This window comes from Stegostoma tigrinum, chromosome 5 (genome assembly GCF_030684315.1).
Source record: "Stegostoma tigrinum isolate sSteTig4 chromosome 5, sSteTig4.hap1, whole genome shotgun sequence".
NCBI classification, from domain to species: Eukaryota; Metazoa; Chordata; class Chondrichthyes; order Orectolobiformes; family Stegostomatidae; genus Stegostoma; species Stegostoma tigrinum.
The window spans coordinates 46599274-46621802 of NC_081358.1; the positions used below are offsets into that span (position 1 = coordinate 46599274).

The following is a 22529-nucleotide window of genomic DNA, read 5'->3' on the forward strand; positions in this document are numbered from 1 at the left end:
TTCTCAAACAAATTATTTAAACATAGTTTTTTTGAAGAGTAAAAGACCATGTTTCTTAAAAATTTTTTTTAAAATGTAGTACACTTGCAATGTTATTTTGTGCAATAGTTATGGAAAATAAAAACTGAACGTGTAAGCCTCCAATTATTTACAGCATTTTAATATCCCCTTTTGGGGATTTGTTTAAAATGGATGACAAGTTAGGGTCTACAAGTCAATATCTCCACAATAACAGTAATTAAAACCAAGTTTCCAATTCCACCAAGTCCAGCAAAATAAATGGGTGGTAGGCTGATGTTCTTACCTGTTCCACAGGAGGCTCTAAAATCTCAAGATTGTTTATCTTTTAATAAGTGCATATGATACAATAGAGTGAGGTTGACTTTTCCCCAAATAACAAGAGGAAGTCACATTGTTTGCAGTGTACGTTCCTGCCTACCGCTGCATGCAACTCAGGTTTAGTTTTAGAAAGTTAGAATTCTAAGACCAGTTAAGAATTGAGTTAAATAACACTAGGTAAAGCCGCTAGAATTGTAACAAAATAAATCTTAAAATGTGCAGTCAGTCATACCAGCTTATTATTTCAGATATGTAGCCCATAGAAAAACAGGCTCCTTTAAAACAAATTGCGAGGTTTCTTTACTTTCTGCAAGAAGTCAGTTGCAGAAAAAGTACACACGCTATTGCAAGGTCAGTGCAGGGCAAATACCACACTGACATTGCAGATATATTGTGCGTAAACATCTTGGGATCTGACCTTGGGCAAGAAATTTAAAGAAATTTTTATGAAAATATTGATTCACCATCCTAAATCAGAATTGACCGGAAATTTATGATTGTTAAACATTGTTGAAATGTTTTTGTAGTCCTCCTATAGACAATATAAACATGACTTCATTCACACTTTTAAGGTTAGAGTCCTGTTCTTACCTTCTGGATAAGACTCTAAACCACCCTCTTAGGTAGATGCAGAGATCCCAGATCATTATTTTGAAGAAAAGTTGGGGAGCTATCCGTGGTGTTCCAATCTATATTTGTCCCTCAATTAGTACCAGGAAACCACATTATCTGGTCATTGTGGTATTGCTGTTTGTGGGAGCTGGCAATGTTCTAACTGGCTGCCTGTGTCTACAGCATGATGAACTTCAGAAAGATTGAAGGCATTTGGCTATGTGTTTTAGAGCCAGTGATCAGTAAAGCTCTAAATAAATCCAAGTCTTTGACTCTATACTGAAGGTAAAATCAAATTATAATATAATCACAGAAACAAAAATCCAAATGTTGGATAAAACAGTGGTTTATTCCTAGAAATTCGAGGAAGCCAGATATATTATTTTAGTGCGAAGCACTGAACAATCTATTCATGGTTGTAAATACAATATTAAGTTTCACTCAGTTGTTAGCACTGTTTCTTCCAGTTGTAAATTCAAACCTCAAGAGCTGAGCAAATAATTTTAACTAATAATTCGCTTGAAGGACAGAAGTTCTGCAGTGTCAGAAGTGCAGTATGTCAGATGAGGTACCCCGTGCTTACTGTAGCTGGACGGGCCACTCAAAAATGGGAGAATCTGATAATTCACCAAGCATGCTGGGAAATCAAGCCAAGTATTGACCAAAGTATCTGTGCAAAGATTCTGAAATAAACAAGCTGCAGACAACACATGAGAATAAGAAACATCAAGCTTTTCCGGAACAAAGGGACATCTCACACTCTTATCTAGTCTACATGACTTACGTGCCTCTTACACTTTCAGAAATAGAGGACCAAAGACTACCCCACTGCCTGTCTGGATCCAGTCAATTAGGGGGATCAATTCCTGATTGATCCATTGGTAAGATTTTGAAGATCCTCCCAAAGGAGTATGGAAGCTTCCAAGGATAACTTTCACCACAACACCCCCCCTTGGGAGCAGTAACTCAAGATCAACCACCATAAAGAGGCATCCCCGGGACCAGAGAGAGGAAGATCGTCACCACGTAGATCAATGCCAAGATCTAGTGTAGTGATGTTTGAACATTCCAAGTTAAGTTAAAGTACAAGATGCTGACTTAGATTTACAGTATTAATTGTCAGATTTATAGTGTTAATTGTTAGTTGTAGCATAGTCATTAATATAGTATTAATTGTGTTATAATAGTAATATAAAATGATATTTATTGATTAAGAGTCAACTCACAGCCTTTTGCCAGATATACAGGGTAAGCAGACTACGTGGCACAACATTACTCAAAAGATCCCACATTAAAAAGGTCAGACGTTTCTCACATTCCACAACTAACACAAATGTAAGGTTTAGTTGTTGTGTCATTTGCCATGTCAGATTTGGCTGTCTGCATGACTGCAGTTCAAAAGTAATCCATTTGTTGTAAAGTAGTTTTCAATATCTTGAAGATGCACCACAGATGGAGGTGTACACAAATGCAAGTTTTTCTGAAGGTCTTTCTTGAAGTAAACTAACAAGGAACTTGTTATCCAGTATGTATTTGTTTCTTTTAAATGCAGACATTTGAATACCTTTCTTAAATGTGTACAAAACTGAAGTTTCACAGTCAGTAATATTACACAGCCCAAGAATTATTCCAATCATTATTTATATGACATGTAGAGGAGATAATTGTCTTAAGTTCATAAAACCGTAATTTCTAATTTAAAAAATGCTGCTCAAAATATGACCAGAGGGAAATTTTATTTCAAACTGAATAAATGTTTTTCTAAACCATTTGAATTCAGTTTATGGTTTAAACATTTAATTAAAAAAGATAATCTTGAACATATGCATAAATTACAGTTGGTAAGCAGGGAACCATATGGAGATGAACTGGTATTCAAGAGTACTGTGCTGTAAACAGTTCTAACAGTTCAGACAATGTCACACACTGAAATGAAATTCAGCAACTCGGAAATATTATTTAAAACTCATGGTATCCAGACTTGTACTAAAATATATAAATTCATTTGCACAATACATTCTGGTGAGAACTATTCTTACACTTTTCACTTCACTACTGCTGACATCAGTTAAGTAATAATGGGGTGACTGCATTCAGATGATGTTCACTGTTATACCAACTGGATGTTCAACAATTTACTCTTTGTCCATGGCTGGATGCACATTCATTTAAGAGTACAGTTTCTTAAAAAGAAGTCAGAGTTTGAACTCAGTACTTATAAATTCCTTTACAAGTCGGATTCCGGGGCTTCACTGTATCTGTACTTCCAGTTCACTTGCGCCGCTTGTAATTTCGATGTCGGTCCTCATCTCGAGGATGATGGTCCCTGAAATCATACATCATAAATGTTACATCTTTATAGATACATACAAGGATTCAGTTATCTGCAAGTGAACTACTTTCCAGAAATAAACCTACTTCTCTCGTCTTTTTCTTGAATCTCTTTCTTTATCCCAATCTGGACTTCTCCGTTCACATGGACTTTGGCTGTGGTTCTTTCTCCTGCTGTCATGTTCTACAGTCTTACTACTTCCAGTAGATTTAGATTCCATTGAAGGAGATCTTTTATCACCAGATCTTCTCCTGTAACAGAAAAACACTCACCCATGTAATAGAACTCTTATTACAAGACTATTCCAGCACATTAGAGAACAATTCATGCAAAAAGAAAGAAGAATGCTGCAATGTTGCCAATGAAGGTCAGTGAAACAATACTGATTCTGCACACTTTTTTTGACTCAGGTACTCTTCCACTGCTCCTGTCTCAAGTGAAGTGTGACCTGCTTCTGGGATTTTGCTCACTATGCTTTGTAATGGCATGGCCATGGTATGGATACTTGACACCTGACTATACAAACAGAATAACACAGTATGGAGCTGGAGGAACACAGCAGGCCAGAGCAGCAGGAAAAGTCAACGTCTCGGATCAGGACCTCTTCAGAAATGGGTGGAGAAAGGGAGCTGGGAAATAAATGCAAGCGGGGTGGGGCTGGGGAAGGTAGATGGGATGGTGTTAGGTGAGTGCAGGTGGGGATTGGTCAGTGGGGTGGGAGGGGCAGACAGGTGGGAAAGATGATGGACTGGTTATGTCAGGTCAACGAGGCAGGGATGAGAGGAGGCTTGGACATGAGATGAGGCCGGGGGTGGGGAGATTTTAAACCTGGTGAATTCCAGGTTCAGGCCATTGGGCTGTAAGCTGCTCAGGCGGGAATATGAGGTATTGCTCTTTCATTTTGCAGGTGGTGACGTTATGACACTAAAGGAGGCCTAGGATGGGCATGTCGCCCAGGGAGGAGGGGGTGAAAATGGTTGGCGATCGGCAGGTATTGTTGTTTGCCTTGTAGACAGCAGATGCTCTAAAAACGATCACCAAGTCTACGCTTGGCCTCACCGATAGAGAACACGTCGGGAGCAACGGAGACAGTTGACCAAAATGACGAATGTGCAGATGAACCAGTCTATGGAAGGTTTGTTTTTTGCCTTGAATGGAGATGATGGGGAAGGTACAGCACTTCCTGCTGTTGCAGGGCGAGGTGCCGGGGGTGGTGGGTTTAGTGGGGAGTGTGAAGCGGACAAGGGAGTTGCTGAGAGAAAGGGATCCCTACGAAAGGCAGATGGGGAGGGAAATACCTTTGGTTCTGGGGTTGGGTTGTAGGTGGTAGAAGTGGCAGAGAATGATACACTGTATGCAGAGGTTGATGGGGCGATATGTGAGGACAAGGAGGTTCTGTCTTTATTTTTGTAGGGGGAGGATGTGAGGGCAGAAGTAGTGCGGGAAATGCAAGAGATGCGGTTGAGGGCATTTTCAATCCCCGGAGCGGGGAAACTTATGGTCACTGAAATAGGAGGACATCTGGGATGTGCAGGAGTGCAACGCCCCATCTTGGAGGCAATGTGGCAGAGGTTGAGGAATTGGGGATCACATTCTTGTAGGAAGGTAGGTGAGAAGAGTAGTCCACGGTATGTGGGAGTTGGTGGGCTTGAAATAGGGGTCAGTTTCGAGGCGGTCACCAGAGATGGAGAGCTCCAGGAAGGAGAGGGAGGCGTCAGAGATGGTCCACATGAATTTCAGGTTGGGGTGAAAGGTGTTAGTAAAGTTGGTGAACCGATCAAGCTTGTCACAGGAGTTTGAGGCAGCATCGATACAACCAAAGTAGAAGAGGAAGAGGTGGGGGATACTGGAACAGTTAAACTGGAAAAAAAATCCACCGTTCCTGAAGTGGCCTCCTCTAAATCAGTGACACAAAACAAACTCAGACAGCTTCATACAGCGTCCATGCTCTGTTTGTAACAAAACACAACAACTTCCAGTTGCCAACCATTTTAACTCACTGCACCCCCCCCCCGGGTGACATGTCCATCCAGGGCCTCCTCCAGTATCACAATGATACCACCCGCAACCTGAAGGAGCAACGTCTCATATTCCGCCTCAGGAGCCTGCAGCCTGATGGCCTAAACATGGAATTCACCAGTTTTAAAATCTCCCGACCCCCTGGTCTCATCCCACATTCAAGCCTCCCTCTCATCCCTGCCTCCTTGCCCAGACATAACCGGTCCATCTTCTCTCCCACCTATCCACCCCTCCAACTTCATTGACCAATCCCCACCACTCGTCACCTGCATGCACCTATCACCATTCCGCCTACCTACCCCAACCCCAACCTCCTTCTATTTATTTCCCAGCTCCCTTTCTCCTCCCCATTTCTGAAGAGGGGTCCTGACCCAGAACAACAACTTTCCTGTTCCTCTGATGCTGCATGGCCTGCTGTGTTTCTCCAGCTCCATATAATGTTATCTCTGACTCCGGCACCTGCAGTTCTTACTATCTCTACACAAGTAGGATGTAGTCTTTATTTTATTGTTTCCTCAACCTTTCCATCTTCCACCCTTCATGAAATTTAGAAACTTTGCACAGAAGTGTCAAATTTTGATATTCCATATTTATATGATAGTTTGAGCTAAGGTCCACTTATACCTAGTAGGTTTATTCAGAGATTATTACAGCTCAAAAAAGCTACAGTATCAATCCCAAATTTGTGCCCCTCAAGAAGTGCAAATAAGTTCTTACATGCAGTTCTGGATTCAAATATAGCATAAATTGGAAAAATGGTTGAAATGAATTCCTACAACCAGTTCTGAGCACATTTTCCACTTATATGGTAAAGGATTCTTTCACATTTCGAAGGCCATACAAGGCTTAGATAACCGATAGCAACAGTGTCCACGAGCTCATCTGACATTGCTAGTCTATTCACCAATGTATCACTCAAGACACCCATAAACATCTGCACTGCAACAATATATCATTACTTTCTATAAACACAGCCATTGTGTAAATCAATATACATTGAACCCAAATGCACAAGTTTCAGAGTTCAGTTTTCATAATAGCGCACATGGTCAAATAGATGGTACTGCCATCTCCACAAGGCTCAACTCTTGCAGACATCTTTGTTAGATTCCACGAAATATATGTTTTTGATGGAACAGCACAGAGCCACCTACACCTTGCATGTTTCTGACATGTAGATGATACGTTTGCCATATTGGAATCTATGGCTGTATATAACAATTTTCTTACACATTTTGCGGGCTCCATCCAGTTCAGTACTTCAAAGTGGATATCTGTACATCTATTTCATTTTAAATGAGTTATATCACTTACTGTTGTAGGAATTTAACATTTAGAAATTTCTACATAGAAAGTAATGTTTGAATTTGTTTGTCAGTTAAATGAAGACTATAGAAACTGATTATTGTTTCAGCACTGGCTCCTACCTTTCACTTAGTCATAATTTCCAAAAAAAATGCAACCAAAATTTTTAGGGAACTTACAGTATTCAAATTTTAAATGATGCTATAACTTGTATAACAGTCATGGATTGCCCTTATCGATTCTCCCTGTTCCAAGTACATAGCTAGATATGTGCTATAAATTGTTCATTTAAAATGCAATTTTAGTGCTTGTATACAAGCTTAAATCGGTTAGATGTGTTTTCAATCTTCTTTGGATGTTTATTGTCTATTATAACAGAACAAGAGTAAAGGTTTATATACTCACTATCACCAATCCACTTCATCAACTATCCTGGTTGAATCAAAACAATTTCAACAAACTATAGACTGCATACCTGCGAGAAACTGAAGAGCTTTTCAAAGATAATGAACAGTTTTGGTCATCATGTTCTTCTGAGCTCCCAGAGTCATTCTGATCTTTCCACTGTCTTGACAATTCTTCCATATGTACACTAATAACATCCTTAATTATCTGTAAATTAATTGGTAAAATAAGGTTACATTTTACATACAATAAACTGACTAGTGTGCAAACAACTTAAAGCATGTTTAAACCCTATGATTTCAGATTTCTGGTGGTATTAAGTGAAATCTCCATTGCTGACCATCTAGAGGGCACCCTCTCCCTACTACTGGTGGATAACAGGCATTTGCAGCTAACAAAAGTGCAAGAATTATCCTTTTAAAAAGTAGGTTCTAAATCCTTCACATTCAAGTTGATATTTAGGTAATATTTCAACAAATGTGGTCAAGGTTAAAAATAGAATACATCAGTTACTTTTAGATGCTGAATTCAGTCTATGATTCAATTTTCAATGCCAATAACTTCAGAACTCTATTTTGCTCAAAATAAGTAACTTACTGAATATACGCAAGCTGATGTAACAGGTTACAATTACCATTTTCTGTAGAAACACTGTCTTCCAAAGAAAAATGCAAGGATTACAATGCTAGATAGTTAACCCTTTGGTGATACCTCTATTATAATTCTTTTCCAAGCATATTGTGCCCTCCATCCTTATTTACTGAAGAGGCACATTAATTAAGCAAGGGAAAGAGTAGGAGTAAAGACAGACAGAAGGGGGAAATACAGAAAGAGCAAAAAATGAATCAATTTAGTATATATCATTAAGGAACACTGCAACATTACCTTACACATACTTACCTCTGTGTAAGATTTCTTTGTTATATGAACATTCTTAGCTCTGTACGATTGACGACGACGTTTATAGTCTCTCATTTCAGCAAGAATTTCAAGATGAGACTTTGGTCCTTTCTGTTCATCATCTAGTATAGATATGGAAGACACTTTTTAAAAAAAACCGATTCTACACATTGAAAAGGGGCTGCATAAACAAAGTTTTACGCTTATACAGGTAATACATAGAAAGCAATCTTCAATGATTATTATCCTATATGCAAACAATACTATAATTCCAAAGTCCCGCACATAATAGTCAGACAGCGTTTGGATCAAACAGTTGTCTTGGAATTATATCTACTACAGACACTTGAGAAATGACCATGAACTCTGAAATATTTCATTTCAAGATGATCAAAAGACTCTACTCGTTACAATCAGATGCAATAAATTTCATCAGTAATTGGTACTAATTGTTCCCAAAAATATGTCACAGCAAAGAATCAATGGGATCACTTCAAGTGAAAACAGAAAAGCGAGACAGGAACAGGTCATGTAGTCCCTTAAGTCTATTTCACATTCAATAAGACTATGCCAGATACATGTGCCAAATAAAGGCTTTGTAGCCTTCAACACTTTGCCTCACAAAAATCCATCAATTCTGAAATTTTCAATTAACCTGGCCTGAATAGCTAGTTTTGGGATACGTTCCAAATTCACACCTCACTATGTGAAAAGTGTTCCCTGATATTTCCACTGAACAGCCTAGATCTAATGTTATGCACACCTTCTCCATCATCCTACCTGTCAATTCTTTTAATCGTTTTTAATACTTCAATTCATCCCCTCAACCCTACATATTCAAGGAAACAAACTTAAAACATGAAACCTGTCGTAACAGTTCAAATACTTAGGTGAATGTACTCCGCACTCCGACTGAAGCATTGCTAAAGTACAGTGCACAGAAAAGACAGTCCAATTAGAGCTTTACATAACTGTAGCATAATTTTTATTTCATTTGACTTCAACCACTTGAGATAAAGGCCAACGTTCGTGAGCTTTTTTTAATCTGTACCTGTCCATAAGTATCTCATGATTTGTGAAATTTTAAACTTTCAGTTCAGTAAATACCTTGATCTAATTATCTTACATCCAATTTGGATGTCCTCATAGCTCCCTACATGGAACTCCATCTATCAAAGTTTTGCTGTGTCACTATTAACCTACCTTTGCCACTTTCTGCACAATTTAGTACACATTCCGAAGTTATAAACTATAACTTACAGCCATTTATTTCATTTGTAGCAACATAATATTTAAACGTTCAAATAAATGATTACAAATAAACAAAGACAGAAATTGCTAGATAATCTCAGCAGGTCTGACAGCATCTGTGAAGAGTTAACATTTTGGATCCAATGACCTTTCTTGTTTTTACGTTATGACCCTGTACGTTCTTATATAGTCAGAAGTCTAAGCACAAAAAAAATCCTTCAGACCACTAACACTGTTCCAATTAAAGCAAGCATTTAACTACACAGCCTTGTGTGCCTTAGCATCACAAGCACACAGCCAAACACATTTTATAATGTATGAGGAATTTTGCCTCTACTGCCCTTAGGCAGTGAGTTCCAGACTCCTTTCTTTACCCCCCACTGCCCCACGCCCCTTCTTGGTGGGGAAAAAAGGTTTCCTCACATCCCCTCAAAATCCTGTCCCTTACCTTAAATCTATGCCCTTGGTCCTGATTCTTACACCAAGAGAAAAAGTTTATTCCTTCCTGTCCCCTCAGCACCTCTGCTGCAAACAAAACAACCATACAGTTTATCCAACCTCTCCTACCCATGCAACATCCTGGTAAATCTCCTGTGCATCCTCTGCAGTGCTGCCTCATTCCTCCTGCAATGTGGATCCTTGAACTACACACAATTCTCTAGCTGTGGCCTGATGAACAAACTCTATGCTTGAACTAATAAAAGCAAGGATCTGAAATGCCTTGTTAACCAGTTTACCTACCTGTTTTGCTACCTTGAGACCAGCGGACATGCACACAAAAGGTTCCTCTGATTGTTACTGCTTCCCATGGTCCTACCATGCATCATGCATTCTCTTCTTATAAAAGCTTCACGTCAAATGAAAACAGGAAACAGATGGGCATTGTATTCTACGCAACACCAGTACTCCAAACTAGATTGTTGGACCAGGTATTGTTTTCTTACAGTATTATATGAATACACTAGACGGGTTAAGCCAAGAGTTAGAAAGAAAAATTAAATACAAACCTCGGCTAAGTTTTGCAGCAAGGTCCACATACAAATCACCATCATTTTCAAAAGATTTAGTTCTTTGCTGACTGGTTTCTTGAACAACATGTTCGTAGATAGCTAGGCGATCAGCAGGAGTTAGATCACAGATGAAACGCTTATGATTCTCAGGAACCTCACAAGGTATTGACGAATAATCACCTATGTACATTAACAGTTTACTCAGTTACTCCTAAACTTTACATAATTTTCCAACAGTGCAAATGTCTAATTCCCAAATGAAAACACTGTGTATTACACAAATGTGAAAGCATATATTTTTACATTTTATACAATCAGAGATCAAAAAAAATCTAGTGATAAGCAATAACTTTTTCAAAATTGTCAAATTTTTAATATAGAAAATAGTTTAACGCTTACAGCAAACCCAGTAGTATTGGCAGTATAAGTAATCGCGATATAATTAGATTTCCAAGCGATGCCAAGCCTGTCATAGCTTCATCAGGCTACTGGGTAGAATGCTTGGAAGTATCAAAACCAGCATAAACAACTGGAACACATTCATCCAAACTCCAAGCTCTGCTTGTTACTCACAGGAAAGCATAAACAGCTTCAAAGACCTTCGATGATTTAACCCCAAGAGACACCGGAGACCTAATGATCTACAGTCAAATGCTCTACCACTGAATATAATCAAAGAACTCTGGCCATCTCACTGAATAAACAGTCAGAGTTATCTGACAATAGGGATCAGCATTCACAAGGATATATGTGTGGAAATTCTCAGCATGAAACCTCTGGCTTCCCCCTCAACGTTCTCCCTACGACAAGCATTAAATCATAGAATTATCCTTTTGGCATTTACCAACTGCAGCGTATCAGCAGTCCAGATTGTTCTACCTTAGCAAATTAAGAAATCTGATGGAAGTAGAAATTGAAACACAGGCAAAAATAGCAGTTTACAAAGCATCCAAAAAAGAAACTCTTCTGTATAATTAATACACAATATTACACAAAGTCAGATTTATTTCCAAAATACAATTCAGCATGGCACTAGTGGCGGAATGCATCAGTCCAAAGACTTCTACACAAGACCCATATTTTCAAACCCAATCAAAATTATATAGTAAAAAGTAGTTAGAAGAACAAGTTAAAACAAAACAAAAACAGAATAACCTCAATTCCAAATTCAAGCCCTGCTTCACAATCTGACAATAACTATTACTGGTATCACAGGTGAAGTGGCAACCATGATTATGTATCAAAAGGAGAAGAGTAAGAAACATTGCAAAAAAAAAAATCACTAGTCTCTACAAAATTAAAATGAACTACACTGTTACATCCAGTTGATAAATCAAGATTAATGCTACAGATTTAAAGCAGGATGTTCTAAATTTTTGTCAAAAATTAACCAACATTGTGAAGAATCTGACAAAGAAACTTGAGAGATCTGGGGAAAAAGTAATGCCTCAGTTTCGGAATTAGGTTAGAGTGTCTTAAGGTCGGTCATTTAATGCAACACACTGAAACCAATAAGATATACATAAAAACATGCAACAGGTTATTGATTCTTAAAACTCTTGTCATGGTATCAAAAAGCCTTTATACTTTGTGAAAAGAACTGCCATTTCAGCAGGGAGGGCAAATAAAACACCAGTTCCAGATAAGCCTGTGCATTTTATCTCAAGTAACATTAAATATACAATAACTTACCCAAAATGCATTTATAAACATTTATGCACCACCCAACGCTCAGTATGTTTACAAAGTGGGTGATTTTCTTACCTTGTAAACTAAATCCATTTATTTTAAAAACTCTGTACATATTTTAACTAGCACAATGGTAAGGAAGTGTTTGCAACCTCAGTATTCTATTTGGCCCAAAGCTTTTGTGACCATAACATCTCCAACTAGACTGCCAACTCCTAACTCTATAACTCACCCCGTTCTGCTGCTGAAATCTTCACCCATGTTATCTCTAGACTCAAGCATTCCCAAGGCATCCAGGCAAGTCTATTGTCTTCCATAACTTAATATCCAAAGCTTTGCAACCTGCATTATAACTTGTTTTGTTCACTTGTGACTCAATGACCAACATGTTCAAAACAAAGTATTGAACACATGCTGCTATATATTAAAAAGTCAACACTTGCAGTAGAAAAAGAGGCAATTCAGATGACCATATTTGTACTTGCGCTCGCAATACAAAACAAATTCTGCTCTAAAATTGTATGCTTATTAATCATGCATTTATTTCAAAACGTGTAGTAGCCAGTTGAGATAGAAGGGGAGAGGTGATGGTATATTGCCACTCGACTAGTAGTCCAGAAACTGAGGTGATGCTCTCGAGACCCAAGTGATGGAATTTAAACATTTTGAAACATGTGGAATTAGGCAGTTTGGCCATGCTAAATTTCCTGTAGTGTTCAGTGATGTGTAGGTTAGTTGGATTAGCCATGGGAAATACTGGGTCACTTGGACAGTGTGGGGTGTGGTATTAATTGGGATGCTCTTCGGAAGGGTGGTGTGGACTTGGTGGGCTAAATGGCGTGTTTCCATACAGTAGAGATTCTCTTCTCTTCTGTTCATTACCTCCCAATCCCTAAACCTTGATTTTAAACATTCTCATCCTCATGTTCAAATTCAGCCAAAGGTTTGTCTCACTATGTCTCTAAGCTATTCCACTCCTACAAACCTTTGAAAGCAGTGTTCCTCCAAACTTGTTTTTTGGACAGGTCCAATTTCTTCAGCTTATATTCAGTAATGTCGCCATTGACCTTCCAGCCACTATTAGAATTCCCTCACTAAGGCTCTTTATTTTTCACTCTTTACCCATTCCTTAAAACTTATATTTTTGACGAAGTGCTTGGCCAACTGATCTAATATTTTTCTCCATTATTTTCCGCACTATTTTTGTCTGATGATTATGAAGCAACTTGGGACATTTTATTATTTCAAAGACTCCACATATAATGCATAAGCTGTTGTCTCTGTTAAAATACTATGTTTTGTGTTTCCTGGTGAGATGGATTCTCCATAATTATTTAAGTAGGATACCAACTTTCTAGTGATTATCATATTTTTTGCTTGTAGCAGTCAATTTGCACGGCAAAAACCAATAACTTAGATTTGAAAAATGTTGATTTATTATTTAAATTCAACATCTTTTGTTGCTTCAGCTAATGAAGTCAGATATAAACACAAACCTGTAAACTAAAGGCCTGCTTAAAAAAAGCAGTATCTTGATTGCATATTTATCCGTAAGGAGGTCTATTTAACAAGCATCAAGTACAGATCAAATTTCTTAACACAATAGTTTAATTTTATTTAACCAATCCATTAAGCTGGAGTTCATATTTAAAGGATATAATAATTTTAAAAGGATACTGTATGACATCAAGTAAAATTCTGTGCAAATCTGTACATGAGGAGAACATTCTTTCATGTTCATCATTCCTGTCAAATATACTCACCCCTGTTACTGAAAGAGAAAAACCAAGAAGTTTAAATTATCATGCTCAAAAAGGATTCCAACTAGTGAAATGTGCATAAACAGAATTACAATAAAAGTAGTTTTCAGCCACTGTAACAACTTTAGCATTATGTTCAAAGCAAAGAGCTGAAGTTTGTCTTTAGCTACAGGAACCAAGATTTAACAACTAGTGTGAAAGAAGCAAAGTTTGCAATTCCACACATTTGATAGGCAAAATCTTTAATATACCTGGGTGGAAGTGCACATATTGTGAAGCTTGTACATATAAATTTCACATGAATTGCTGTTTTAGTCACTTGTATCACCTCCAGCAAACTGCACACCTACTCTCTCTCAGTGCCAAACAAAAATCCTGCATTATCCAGAGGGGAAGAGAAAAGGACACGACAAGCATCCAAATGCCATGAACAAGATTCCTCTCTGGTAGCAACTATTACAAAAGATAGTTAATACAACTGTTTCAAACAAAAGGCAAAAAAAAAGCACCTGCATCTTGCAAGTGTGATACATTATTAAATCAAGACTGAGAACCACAATGAAGATTTAACTACAGCAAGCAAGTCTCCAATTACTAGTAAAGCAAATTACAATACATCTGCGATTGAACTTTATTGCTCAAAGCTATTGGCAAACATTATTTGACATTTTTACTAGAGACAGATAGTTCTTTAAGATAGGTATCAAAATTTAGAAAAGATTTTCTTGATCATCCAAGCTGATGAAAGGTTTATATAAGCTATGATTTTTGGTTTTCTCTTGAAATGCCTTTCTGTACTTGTGAGGGTCTATGAGAAATATAATCAACACAGTAAACACACAAATCCGACCTTCAAAAAAGGTAAAGTTGCCACAGTCTAATCAGACTATAGCACTGCTGGTAGTTTAACTTGAGGGTCAACATGCCTGAAGTAAGGGGCTAAGTTGAGAAAGACAGTCGTCTTCAGCTGGTGCAGCAATTAACCCATGCTGTTGGCGCTATTCTGTATTACAAACCAGCCATACAGCCAACTAAACCAACCTACCCCACTTCCAACCATTAATGCACTTCACCGGCTAGTATACAGAAGATTTTCAAGTCAAGTAGGACGTGAAATCTTTGTATTATAACATGATGACATCTGAAGCCTTGCTGTACAATTTTACTGTGCTATTTTTAAGAAGTATTGACCACACATTAAAGTTGAATGGCTTATGATAAAAACCCAAGTCTGCAGACTTAAGTTAATTATCTAAATGAACTTGCATAATAGAATTTCAGTTACAAACATAACAAAGATTAGCAACAGAAGTTGCGATCAATTGCAATAGATGTTAGTCAGAGGGAATTTAGCACACAGTACAGGATTAAATTGTGATTGAACTGGAATAACTATGACTACTATTAAAATGTAAGGTTATTCAATCCTCTAATACAATTGATAAATGGTTCTGTATATCTCAATAATAAGGAAAGACAAGCAGTACCAGGTTTTAATATAACAAGAATGAAGAACAGGAAGCCGAGAGGTGATATTACTGTGGCATTTAAAACCCTCAAAACAAATAGATTTTAAATTGATTCTCGTTATTAATACAAGGAGAAGACATTTTATATTCACACTCAGGAGGATAAAAATACAGGTTTCACATACAACTACCTTCAAGAAGATGTTTGAATCTTTAAACAAATTTCACACTTTATTCTGCAGACAATGCTACTGAAGGGCCTCAGAAATCGGACTGAAATCTGTGTACTTTGAAATAAGCTAGCAGATAATAGGCTCTGGTTGTCTACAGTGGTCAAGAACATGGGCCTATCTTTGTTTTTAAATTAGTTTATGTCCTGTAGCTTAACTCCCCTCCTTGTTCTGCGATAGCATCATCCAAGGAAAAGTGAACAATTTTAGTCTTGAGAAACGGAAGTGTGTCTAACAATGGGAGAAGGATTAGTATCATTTAATAATGTCTTGAGCAAACATAGTCACTTGAAGTTTAAAAGAAATTTCCCAAGAGTGTGCCCTGAAATTATCGATAATGTTTTTGCCTTCCCTAGAATTTGCATCACTAGCAGTGATGAGCAACATGCAGGAGGTTGCATCATTTAACAGACAGTGTGATTATTAAGAGAATAAGGCACATCTATCAATGTTCATAATAGCAATGACATTTTATTCATTCTGTACAAAATTATATACCTACTGACAGCCAGCAATTTCAAGACAACTGCTTGGTCTTAATATTCAGTTATCACTGATAATAGTTCAGCCAAATGGCTCATTCCAGCTATTTAAAGAAGACTATTTTACAGTGTCACTATCATGTGATTACAGAATGCTAACACCCTACTTAAGTATCAGCTTTTTTATGCTTAAAAAGTTTTTGGAAGGTCTTTGAAATTGTATTCTAAGCTTAGAAGACAAACATGAATACTCTCACCTTGAGAAAACACTTTATCTTCTTTTCCAAGTGGAGCTTTACTTTTTGCTTGTTGAATTATCTGAGCTTGCAAATCTTTATCTAAATAGAACAAAAAAAGGCAATTCTCACAATTCCCTGTTATGCACACTGATGACATTTCATTCATGAACAAATCAAGTAAAATATTCAAAAAGACACACTTAGGTAGTTTGTCTTTGCTCAGAAAGAGTGTATCCTTCACATTTTAACATAGAAAACATAACATTAAGAATATGAATATGTATGCCAAGAGAAAAAGATTCAAGTTTTAAATATACATTAAAAATGTCAAGCCCTTTGCTCCACTTCAGCAATTAAAATAATCTTGTTTTTTTAATGGGGTCTGTTGGCACTCAAAGAAATTGAAGAATTCATTGATAGATAGATCATATTTTGCAGATAGAAAAGCTTTTGATAATACAGGCAATATAAAAACATTGATGCATTAGGGATTTCTACTCTGAGGCAAGGCCTAAAATACAATAAATTTGGCAACCCAATACTGTATGTCAACTCTCTTACGGGGTCACATATCAATTGTTCCAGCCGGATTTCTCTTCATGCCCACTGATCATCATATTCTACAAAGGATACAAAAGTACCGGAAAAGTTGCAAAGAAGATTCACAAGGATGATACTGGAAATGCGTGGATATACAAATCAAGGAAAAAATTGACAGACTGGGTAATTTTTCCCTTGAAAAAGAGGCCAAGGGGAGAAAATTATGGAAGGTTTGGAGAGACAGAATTACAGTAGAAACATTTCCTTTAGTGGGGAAGAGACTGATTAGGGCCATTAATTTAAGATCATCACCAAGAAATCTAGTAGAGTTAAAGGAAAATTCTTCACAAAGAGTGGGGGGGAGGGGGGAGAAAAACAAAACAGACTATCACAACATTAGTAGGTGAATAGTGTCAATGCATTAAAGGAGAACCTGTTGTGCATGTGTGGGAAAAGAAATTACCAAAGTTACAATGATAGATTTAGATAATGAAAAATGGGAGGTGATTCAAGTGCACTGCGAACACTGGTCTAGACTGGTAAAGCCAACTGGTCTGCTTCTGGGCCTTACATTCTATAATTCTTCGTAAAATAGATACCCATCATTTCTATATTTGGAGTGTGTAGACACATTATTATAAGCTGACTAAAATTAAGGAAATAGTTTAATCAAGAAAAATGAAATCTAGAGGTTCCAAATGAATAACCTTGAAATCAATGTTGTTATACTTACCCATTTTAAAAGTAGACACCACAGTTTTCTCATAGGCAAATGAGGGATCATACATTTCAGCCTAAATATTAAAACAATGAAGAAAAAAAAAATCAATATTAAAAACTGAATCTACATACAGAAGAAAGTTTATAGTTGAGCTATGATTGTTAATAAGTAATCAATCACACATTTACCACATTCCCAAGAATACTGGGAAAACCTTTTAATGCTAGAAATATTACCCTTGCATCTAAGACACCAATCAAAATACCATCTAAAACAAAGGATTGTCCTACAAATATATCTTCAAGTAAACCATTTTTAGGTTCTATTAAATCACATTTACCAGGCTTCATATGCTATATACTTCACTACAAACACTAACTTGGGTACAGTGAAGTATTATTAGGGTTGTAGGTCCCTTTATTTCAAAAACAATTTACATTTTAGCTTACATTCTGAAAGGGAAGGGAAGGACAGAGGCAGAAGGGAAATGTATTTCAAAGCAAATAAAATTCAGGGAGATCTTTATGATTGATACAATTTCCACATAACTATTTAAACTGTAATTTACTAAAATCTAACCCTTCTATAACTACCATGCTGCAAATAAAAACTCATGTTATTCCCTCGCTACTAATCCAGATATATAACGGATAACCCACACTATTCCATGGAGCCAGCAATGCGAATTAACTTCAAAAAGGAAATGGATAAAAGAGCTGAAATCCCAGATCAGAAAGATACATCACCTGAAAATCACTTTGGAAAAATACCATGATGTGGCCATCACAGAATAAATGAACCAATTAAACATGAAGAACAAATTGCAAAATTTTGGCATTTCTAATCTGCATCTCTGATGCAAAAATGAACACTTTCTAGAAAAGTGAAAATTAAAGTTATTTGGACAAAAACTGACTCACACCTGGATTACATCATGAACAATTAGTCAAGTGCATTTTGAACACTTGCTTACAGACCTCTTCTTCTGGAGAATATTCCAGTTTCCTCAGTCTACAAGATGCAGTATGTTTTTCCAGTAATGATTTTGGAAGCCTGTGATTTGCATCAAATGGGCAAGTGACAGTGGGATCAGGCTGAAAGGTTGAACAGAAGAAAGGGTTACATCCAGTGTTCCTAAGAAGTACTATACATTGAAAATAATGCTCAATATAAAAATAAAACACTCCACATTCAGAGACCTGGATTTAAAGTTTAATCTCATGAAACGCAATAATTCTTCCTGTTCCCTAAATATAAATTCAGGTTAAACACAGAAGGAAAATAGGTCACGTAACTGAATGCCCCTTTATTTTGCAACAAATATTCTTCCTTTTAATTCAATACATAACCTGATAATTTGGAAGAAAACAAGTTTTTTGAAAAACAAGTCTGGTTCATTGTTTACAAAACAGGGTTTCGTTTTAACCTAAAAACTTTTTTGTTAGTTGTGTCCAACTTCAAATGTGTCTTTAAAAAGATGAAGTATGCATGAAACATCATAAACTTTGTAACATCAGGATGCAATAACCAACTTACACATAGCAATCTCCTACAAACAGCAATGTTATAATCACCGAATAACATATCCTTTCATTGAGATGTTAACCGAGTTGAAAACGGCAAATTATTTTCCATGTTCTTCTTCTAAATAGTATCATGGAATAATCAACCCTCATTCAAGTGGTCAAACAGGAGCTCAGGGTTAACTTGCAACAACCGGATATGCACTTGAGCTTCTGTAACCTTCAAGTTTAATTGACAATAACTGGAAAATGGAATCAGACTGGACGTCTTTTTGGCTTGCACCGTCTGGACATGCTGAGCTGAATGACGACCTTCTATAGAGCATTCTTAGACAGTTTCTTCCAACCCATAACCACTTCCATCACGAAAGACAAGGGCAGCAGATACATGAGAAACCGCCAACTCCCTCTCCAAGCCACCCACCACTGGACTTGGAATCATATCAATGCTCCTTCATTGTAACTGGGTCTGGAATTCCCTGCCTAAGGGCAACATGGATCTATCGAAAGCACACAGACTGCAGCAATTTAAAAAGGCAGATCAGCACACCTTAAAGGCAACTAGGGATAGGAAATAAATGCTAGCCCAGCCAGCAAAGCCCACGTTCCATGAGTCATGCACAACTAGTGTCAACCCTCCCACTTCCTACAGACTAAGGGGGTGGCCATGGGCACCCGCATGGGCCCCAGCTATGCCTGCCTCTTTGTAGGTTACGTGGAACAGTCCCTCTTCCGCACCTACACAGGCCCCAAACCCCACCTCTTCCTCCGGTACATTGATGACTGTATCGGCGCCGCCTCTTGCTCCCCAGAGGAGCTCGAACAGTTCATCCACTTCACCAACACCTTCCACCCCAACCTTCAGTTCACCTGGGCCATCTCCAGCACATCCCTCACCTTCCTGGACCTCTCAGTCTCCATCTCAGGCAACCAGCTTGTAACTGATGTCCATTTCAAGCCCACCGACTCCCACAGCTACCTAGAATACACCTCCTCCCACCCACCCTCTTGCAAAAATTCCATCCCCTATTCCCAATTCCTCCGCCTCCGCCGCATCTGCTCCCACGATAAGACATTCCACTCCCGCACATCCCAGATGTCCAAGTTCTTTAAGGACCGCAACTTTCCCCCGACAGTGATCGAGAACGCCCTTGACCGCGTCTCCCGTATTTCCCGCAACACATCCCTCACACCCCGCCCCCGCCACAACCGCCCTAAGAGGATCCCCCTCGTTCTCACACACCACCCTACCAACCTCCGGATACAACGCATCATCCTCCGACACTTCCGCCATTTACAATCCGACCCCACCACCCAAGACATTTTTCCATCCCCACCCCTGTCTGCTTTCCGGAGAGACCACTCTCTCCGTGACTCCCTTGTTCGCTCCACACTGCCCTCCAACCCCACCACACCCGGCACCTTCCCCTGCAACCGCAGGAAATGCTACACTTGTCCCCACACCTCCTCCCTCACCCCTATCCCAGGCCCCAAGATGACATTCCACATTAAGCAGAGGTTCACCTGCACATCTGCCAATGTGGTATACTGCATCCACTGTACCCGGTGCGGCTTCCTCGACATTGGAGAAACCAAGCGGAGGCTTGGGGACCGCTTTGCAGAACACCTCCGCTCAGTTCGCAACAAACAACTGCACCTCCCAGTCGCAAACCATTTCCACTCCCCCTCCCATTCTCTAGATGACATGTCCATCATGGGCCTCCTGCACTGCCACAATGATGCCACCCGAAGGTTGCAGGAACAGCAACTCATATTCCGCCTGGGAACCCTGCAGCCATATGGTATCAATGTGGACTTCACCAGTTTCAAAATCTCCTCTTCCCCTACTGCATCCCTAAACCAGCCCAGTTCGTCCCCTCCCCCCACTGCACCACACAACCAGCCCAGCTCTTCCCCCCCACCCACTGCATCCCAAAACCAGTCAAACCTGTCTCTGCCTCCCTAACCGGTTCTTCCTCTCACCCATCCCTTCCTCCCACCCCAAGCCGCACCCCCATCTACCTACTAACCTCATCCCACCTCCTTGACCTGTCCGTCTTCCCTGGACTGACCTATCCCCTCCCTACCTCCCCACCTATACTCTCTCCACCTATCTTCTTTACTCTCCATCTTCGGTCCGCCTCCCCCTCTCTCCCTATTTATTCCAGTTCCCTCTCCCCATCCCCCTCTCTGATGAAGGGTCTAGGCCCGAAACGTCAGCTTTTGTGCTCCTGAGATGCTGCTTGGCCTGCTGTGTTCATCCAGCCTCATATTTTATTATCTAGTGTCAACCTAGATTCTGCTATGCTGAGGAGTAAACTTAGAAACAACCTTAGAAATTAGGCAATAAGTGCAACCCACTGACCACAGTTAGGTACTTTTTGTTTAAAGTGTATAAGTAAGATTATTTAAAGTAAAATACATTTTTAATGTTGTACATACACATTCTAAATAATTAAAAGCTGACCTCAAACAACACTTTGGCTAAACCACCACTCCTAGAACACAAGTAAACCTTAAAAAGCCAAATCGTAAGGCCTAAAAAGATTACAGCACAGGAGGCCAGTCAGCCCAAAAACTGACCACTCTAACGCCACCTGACAGTTACCGTTCTTTAACTCGGTAGGTTACGGGACCACAAGTGATGAAGTTTTCTGTTCTATCTTTTCAGGCGAGTTCCAGGCTCTCACCACATTCAAGTGAAAAAAAACTTCTTTCTTATCCTTTTTATTAATTATTTGAAAGCTATGTTTCCTAATCTATAACAATTCTGTAAAGTAAGCGCCTACAGAAACCCTAGAATGGGGCTACATATTATAATTCATCTGGCATTACAGGTTGACTAACTACCGCATGTGCGAATACGTATACAAAGGAATAGTCTATATGCTGAATGCAGATTAGGTTTCACCGAATTACACACGATCAGAATACGATGTTGTGGCGATGCCTGTGTTGGATTGGAATGGGCGAAGTCAGCAGTAAAACGACACCAGATTTTAGTCCAACAGGTTTATTTAAAACAATGACTTCGCCGAACAAAGCAACAACGCAGTGAAAGTTTGTGATCTTAAATAAACCTGTCCGGCTATAACCTCGTGTCGTGTAACTTCTGACCTTAACCAAAGTGCCAGCCAGAGGCCTCATCAATTGTCCCAAGCGATTGCAGGCTAGCCCTCCCATACAAAATAACCCTGGATATACGTTTGTACTGATGTGTACACCCCGTAACTGCAGGCTGGTCCTACTCTCCCTATCCCTATTATGGGGGTGTGTGTGAGAGAGAGAGAGAGATCGTGCTAACACGCCTGTCATACCGGCTGTGTCCCGGCAAGGGGGATGCTGAGGCCTAGGCCCTCTCCACTCCAGCCCAGTTCGGAGAGGATGCCGTTGATGGAGTGGCCGCATTCCCGCGCGAACTCGGCCAGCTCGCTCACGCGCTCCAAACGGCTCTGGAGCCGTTTCGAAAACTCGATGTTGGCCTCGACCGCCGCCATTTTACAGCCACAGCGAGAATTACGGGCTGCGGTGGCGGCGCCTCGAATCCAGTCACAGCCAGTTCCTCGTCCGTCAGATCGACACACACACTCTTCCTTTCACTTCGTAAAACGCACGGAGGAAATACTGGTACAAACCAAATCAAAAGCGCGCCCCGCCTGAGAGAGCGGAACAAGTTACGTTGACGTAGCGCCGCTTGAGAGCC

At 39.2% G+C, this 22529-nt stretch overlaps 1 protein-coding gene across 1 annotated transcript; it reads right to left on the bottom strand.

Moving 5' to 3' along the window:
• Positions 1 to 144: 144 nt before the first annotated feature.
• On the bottom strand, positions 145 to 22529 carry snrnp48 (small nuclear ribonucleoprotein 48 (U11/U12)). The gene is made up of 9 exons (XM_048529635.2): positions 22144 to 22529; positions 18281 to 18397; positions 17316 to 17376; positions 16061 to 16141; positions 10171 to 10353; positions 7913 to 8034; positions 7083 to 7219; positions 3370 to 3534; positions 145 to 3277 (listed from the first exon to the last, which is right to left on the bottom strand). Exons 1-9 carry the CDS (start codon positions 22321 to 22323, stop codon positions 3223 to 3225), a joined length of 1101 nt encoding a protein of 366 aa, XP_048385592.2. The 5' UTR covers positions 22324 to 22529; the 3' UTR covers positions 145 to 3222.